Source organism: Sinocyclocheilus rhinocerous, unplaced genomic scaffold (assembly GCF_001515625.1).
Source record: "Sinocyclocheilus rhinocerous isolate Xijiao unplaced genomic scaffold, SAMN03320098_v1.1 scaffold869, whole genome shotgun sequence".
NCBI classification, from domain to species: Eukaryota; Metazoa; Chordata; class Actinopteri; order Cypriniformes; family Cyprinidae; genus Sinocyclocheilus; species Sinocyclocheilus rhinocerous.
Window position 1 is genome coordinate 1,653,938 of NW_015653483.1, and position 6,081 is coordinate 1,660,018.

A 6,081-nucleotide genomic window follows, 5' to 3' on the forward strand; every position below is an offset into this window, starting at 1 on the left:
TCAACATGAAACGGCTTGGGATTCGTTTTAGAAATGGCTTGGGATTCAAAACGACTCGTTTCAATGATTCAGAGTCGACTCTTTCTTTTGAGAGACAATAACTTTATACACGGTGCACTTTCAGATTTAAAACTTGCCAGGATGTTTTCATTCCCTTAGAGCTGTGTTACACACTGCATGAAAGGTCATTTTCAAAAATCCATAATAGGGGCACTTTAAGTAAAAAAACTAACTATTTCCTCTCAAAAATTTCAATCTCAGATTACTCTAAATGAGAGAGTGCAAACTTTGGGATGTTGTGTTTTTGATGTTGTGCTCTTTAATTTGTATTTAGCGGCATGAATATCATTGTGAATTAGGGCTGCTAACCTCTCTTGCTCTGTGTTTTGTATCAGGTTGCCTTCAGATGGAAGTCAGACCGTATTAAGTCCGGTGGTGAGCTGCGGACCCTCTGGCATGCTGCTGAGCAGACCTGTGGTCCTAACTCTGCCTCACTGCGCCCAGCTAGAACCCACAGACTGGACCCTCACCCTCAAAATGCAGAACCATCAAGGTGCCTGGGAGGTGAGAATGACATCTCAAAAATGAGATAGGCTAGACCATTAGATAATGACACATAGTCAGTGAAGATGGAGGGTGGGAAAAAGGAAGAGAACAAGATGGAGAGCATTTTATAAATAGTGATATGGATAAATGAGACATATAATGAGGCATATTCTGACACACTAATTTCCTCCCGTCCACTAGGAGGTGTTAACTGTGGGAGAGGAGAGTTTGTCAACACCATGCTACCTACAGGTGGAGGAGCAAAGCTGTCATATTCTGATGGAGCAGCTGGGGACATATGGTTTGGTGGGACAGTCGGCTCCCCCTCGGCCAACTTGTAAGAGGCTGCAGTTGGCCCTCTTTGCTCCCCGGGCCCCGTGCCTCTCTTTAGACTACAGCCTGAGGGTCTATTGCATACAGGACACCCCACATGCCCTTAAGGTCAGTCTGTCTGTCCCTCTTATTGAGTTTACTTTGCCAAAATTGTTTAGTTTGGAAAGAAGCAAAAATTTTGTCCTCTTTTTGCAGGAAGTATTAGAGGTTGAGCGAAGTCTGGGTGGGGTTTTATTAGAGGATCCCAAACCCCTCCTCTTTAAGGACAGTTACCACAACCTGCGGCTATCAATTCATGACATTCCTCATTCTCATTGGAGGAGTAAACTCCTGGCTAAGTATCAGGTGAGAGATTTTATGTTGTTATTGGTTATATGAGTAAAATGTATCATTCATTTTTATGGTTAAACATTTTGGGATAAATACAAACTTTCCTTTTGTAATGTTAAGTGAAACAAAGAAGCTTATGATATACTATGTAACTGCTGTTCAAAAGTTTGGGGTTGGTAAAATGTTTTAAATTATTTTGAATGTCTCTTATGCTCACCAAGGCTGCATTATATTAAAATCAAAAATACAGTAAAAAGAGTTTGTTGTGAAATTTCAATTTAAAATTACTGTTTTCTATTTTAATATATTTAAAAATTAAATTTTATATTGTTATGGCGAAGCTGAATTTTCAGCAGCTGTTACTCCAGTCTTCAGTGTCACACGATCCTTCAGAAATCATTCTAATATGCTGATTTGATGCTAAGGTAACAGTTCTTATTATTGTCAATTTTGAAAATAGTTGTGTTGCTTAATAATTTTGTGGAAACTGTAACTTGCGGAAACTTTTTTCACGATTCTTTGGTGGATAGAATGTTCAAAACAACAGCATTTAATTTAATACAATTGTATTTGTCTCTATGAAGGCATTGATTTTCTTTTAAAATCTTACTGACCTCAAACTTTTGAATGGTTGTGCAAATGTCTAATTATTGATATTTTTTTAAATAGAATTGTATAAAATTCTATATGTACATTTTATATTAGTATTATTAAAATGTGTACATCCATATTTGAGCATCCGCAGATTCATGATGCTTCATGATGCTTTTTTCAAAAATAAAAAAAATTAAAATTTGCCTTATAATTGTGCGTGTTTTGTTTTCCAGGAAATCCCGTTCTACCACATTTGGAGTGGGAGTCAGCGGCCGTTGCATTGCACCTTCAGTCTGGAGAGAGGAAGCCTGCTGGTTTCCCAGCTCACCTGCAAGATTTGTGTCAGACAGGTGGAGGGGGAGGGACAGATATTCCAGCTTAATACTGACATCCAAGAGGTACAGAAAACAGCAGGACGTAGATATATTATTTATTCTGTCGAATCACAAATGCATAATTTAAAAACTACATAATAACGAGCACTGACTTGTTTTCCTGTGTGTTTGTGCGTATACTTTTTAGACTTTGCCCCCCCACTCACCATTGCCAGCAGGCGGTTCGTGTCTGCCTTCGTCTCAAGTGGGCCCGTATGCTTTCCGACTGCCCGTCTCCATACGCCAGAAAATTTGTGCCAGTCTGGATGCCCCCAGCGCACGAGGCTGTGACTGGAGAATGCTGGCTTGCAAGCTGGACTTCGACAGGTATTTTTGCCTGCATCTTTCACAGCACCAAAAAAAAACAGCGTATTTATTTATACAAGATAGATGATGAGAAGGATTTCATCTCTTTCCACATCTCTCCCTCAGGTATCTGAACTATTTTGCAACCAAACCCAGCCCCACAGGTGTGCTGCTAGACCTGTGGGAAGCTTGTCACCAGGGTGACGCAGACCTGGTCTCCCTGGCGACAGCTCTTGAAGAGATGGGCAAGAGTGAGGTCTTGGTTGTCATGACGACGGACGGAGATTGCTGATCGGCAAATCAAAAAGTGTGAAAAGGGGATATATTTGCCACTAAAAACCTAGAATTAATGCAAGCGGATGGAAACTGCGTTCCAGTACATCGTTACAACTTGCCTTTTACCTCAGTTCCTTTGTGCTCATGCAGAATATTCCAAGGATCGCGGCGCCTGTGAGCTGGGGTCAGGTGCTCTGGATGATCTCCGAATAATACATATCAAAATGTAGCAAATGTGACGATGCTGCAGTCACAAAACAGAGATGTTGTTTGAAAAGGTGCATTTGCTGGCATGGTTCCGATCAGCGCATGATTAAATGATAGTTGCATCATACTGATACACACTGATTCCCTGCAACACATACCAAGTGTGAAAGTACATGATCAAACGCCATTGCACATCAAGCCGCTGGCTTTGTTTCCTAGCGACCGCTAGATGCTTAAAGACATTGAGATTCTGTGTCCGGTAAAACAGCAGTGTGCCAAGCTCCTCAGGAAACATGCTCACACACAAATAAACAAGAGTATAGATGGATAAAAAGGCCAACCAACAAGGAGCTAAGATCATCTGCACTAAAATTAGCTTTCATAATGATTTCACTTTAGTTTGAAGCGTTATTTTCTGTGTCTTTTGAAATAGCATACAGGAATGAATTTGTGCGTTCTCGTTAACAGGGGACCAAACTTTTTGCTGGAATTTAATCTTTTTTTTTCTCTCTGATCATACATTCATTAGCCTCCTTTATCTGTCTTTTTATATTCAATCAATCATTTGTAATGCAGGAGAGCTTTCTGGTAAACTCATATTAGTTTCCTATAGGGAACGGATTTTTTAAGTTATTATCCCTATTTGTGGATCATCGTTTTTCACTTTTCTGTTCGTAACTGCTGTTATGCATTGTTTTTAAACTGCTGCGTCGTTGCATTCATCTCTGAGTGAACTTAGGCAGGATTGCAGTATAAATGTGCATTTAAAGGTTTTGTGATGTACTTCACAAGTAGAAGCTGATTTTTTTGGTCATTGAAACTGAGATGGGATGAAATTGAAATGTTACACTGAGGTTAAATGTGCTTTGATCCTTCTTGGGAAAGCGTGCTTCAAATATGCTGCGCTGGTTAAATAGGATGAGAATTGTGCGGATGGCAGAAAGCCCTTTTCGGGGGTTTGATGCCAGTCAGTCGTGCTGTTTAAATTATAAATAGTAGCCTTGAGAGGTGGCGTAAGTGCTCTGTTGATTGCAGTATGACCCACTTGCTCTTTATTGTCTGTTTTGACTTTCAGGTTTTAATGGGTTTCCCTTGAGTAAGCCTGAATGCCATGTACCGCTTATTATCAGAAGTCATATAATCAGTTGAAGTGGATGTTGGTCCTTTTTTTTCTTGACTTTTTCTTCACAAGTGTTCAAATGTATGGCAACAAACAAAACAAAAAGTGGACAGTATCTGTCCATGCATGTAAAGGTGTGAATTAAATAACTGAGGTGGGTGTGGGTGCGGGTGTGTGTGTGTGTGTGTGTGTGTGTGTGTGTGTGTGTGAGAGAGAGAGAGAGAGAGAGAGAGAGAGAGAATTCGTGAGAGAGAGCTTGTTTACCCCAACCTATGAGTCAGTGTATATGAATGAACAGGCTTCATCATATCTGTTGTTCCTCCTTTCCCATTATAAGTACTATGCAAGTGCACAACAAAAAGTGAATCTGTGGACGTCTTGATGTCTCGTATATGAAGTACGTGGAATGGGAATCTTATTACTTTCCCTCTTCTGATCACTGCTGTAACTAAGCTGTGGAAAACTGGACCTCTTAGGCCTCTCAGCTGTAATAAATGCAAACAAAATGGCTGTAATTGTGGGTCAGGGTTCTATGACCTCTGTGTCGTTCCTCCTCATTTGTTTAGGAAGCTTTTGGGCAGTCACTTGCACCCTCATAATGAACAACAACAAGTTTGTTTGGAGGATTATTTTTAACTCTCTACATGACGAAGGCCGCAAAGAACATTGAAAATCACTGATGGATTCTGAACTCTGAACCTTTTAAATGGCTCTGAAATGTCTCCAGTTGTCTCTTGGTCAATGTTACATGAAAACGCCTTTTTGAACATGTCACATGTAAAGCTGAATGGGCTTTGCTTCTCTCTGGATGGTAGTTGCTGTTTATGGATACTCAAGTGTGGTCGAACCTTTTTTTATTTTTATTTTTTATTTTTTTCATATGTTATTTTATATCAAAGATGGTACAGAAGAAGTCTTGAGTTTTTTTTCTCCATGTAATGCTGTAAAGTAATACTGTACATAAATGTTTAGACTTCTTACTGTAAGTAAATATAATTTTTATGCAATAAATTATATTTCCTAGTTTAACAAGTGAAGTGTGTTTTTGTGTCACTTAAAAAGGGTTATATAGAGCTCAAATTGTGTGTGTGTGTGTGTGTGTGTGTGTGTGTGTGATTTTTTAAAAATGTATTTTATTTTATTTTTTGTCAAGATTTTTCTTACAGGGTCTTCTTTGCATTAAATCATAAAATCACAAAGTTGAAGCCAAGAGCTAACTATTTCATTCTCATAGTAATCAGATTGTAGTATCGCCAGTTGAAGCTTTTTTAAGGACATATTAAATGCATTACAGGGTGAAGAACCTTTTCCCCTCAGTCTTTGTTGTTACAGAGATGTGGAGAGGATGCATTCTTCCGTTTATCTCTGAGATAAAAGTGTTCATAATGCCCTGGAGAGGAAGCAAGAGCGATTGAGAGAGTGAGAAAAGGTTTTTAGTGTCTGGATATTGCCCTCGGCAGCTGCAGTGGGCTTTTTGGTTTGAGCAAGAGACCTGTTTCATCATTTGGTTAAAATGGTTGAATAGACATGTAATCATATATTGCCTTCTGCTCTGAGTATCTATTCCATCTTTCCCAAGAGCAATTCACAGGCTTTTCCAGCACTTAACAATACACCAAATAAATTGCCAGACATTCTTTCAGTCCAACTTTATTATGAATCTGTTCCGCACAATAAGTTATAAAGAATTACGTCTTGCATGGATTTTGGAAATTATATTTCCTATGTGAAATTAGTTTTATACGGATTAACTGACCATTATGTCATGTAAATTTAGAATAAAAACGAATGCTTTAAAATATAGAATAATTCACTTGAGACAAAAATGCACTTCAACCCAATTTATTAAGTAAGTTGTCATAATTACCACCATCGTCTGGTAGATAAAGGAACTACACAAGTTGTAAGTCTTCTGTGATGACTGTCATAGTATAAACAAGTATCAAATAACTACAATATTTATTTTTAATGTATTTTTCCCTATATATATATATA

The 6,081-nt window shown here is 38.6% G+C and overlaps 1 protein-coding gene across 1 annotated transcript in view; it reads left to right on the forward strand.

Moving 5' to 3' along the window:
- The window catches only part of LOC107716335 (netrin receptor UNC5B-b-like), a 58,518-nt gene extending 54,416 nt beyond the window's left edge, over positions 1-4,102 (forward strand). The window contains exons 13-18 of the mRNA XM_016522734.1: positions 396-564; positions 748-987; positions 1,075-1,224; positions 2,037-2,201; positions 2,326-2,504; positions 2,610-4,102. Of these exons, the coding sequence (XP_016378220.1) occupies positions 396-564; positions 748-987; positions 1,075-1,224; positions 2,037-2,201; positions 2,326-2,504; positions 2,610-2,775 (1,069 nt within the window). The 3' untranslated portion in view covers positions 2,776-4,102. The remainder of the gene's footprint in view (positions 1-395; positions 565-747; positions 988-1,074; positions 1,225-2,036; positions 2,202-2,325; positions 2,505-2,609) is intronic.
- Positions 4,103-6,081: the final 1,979 nt, after the last annotated feature.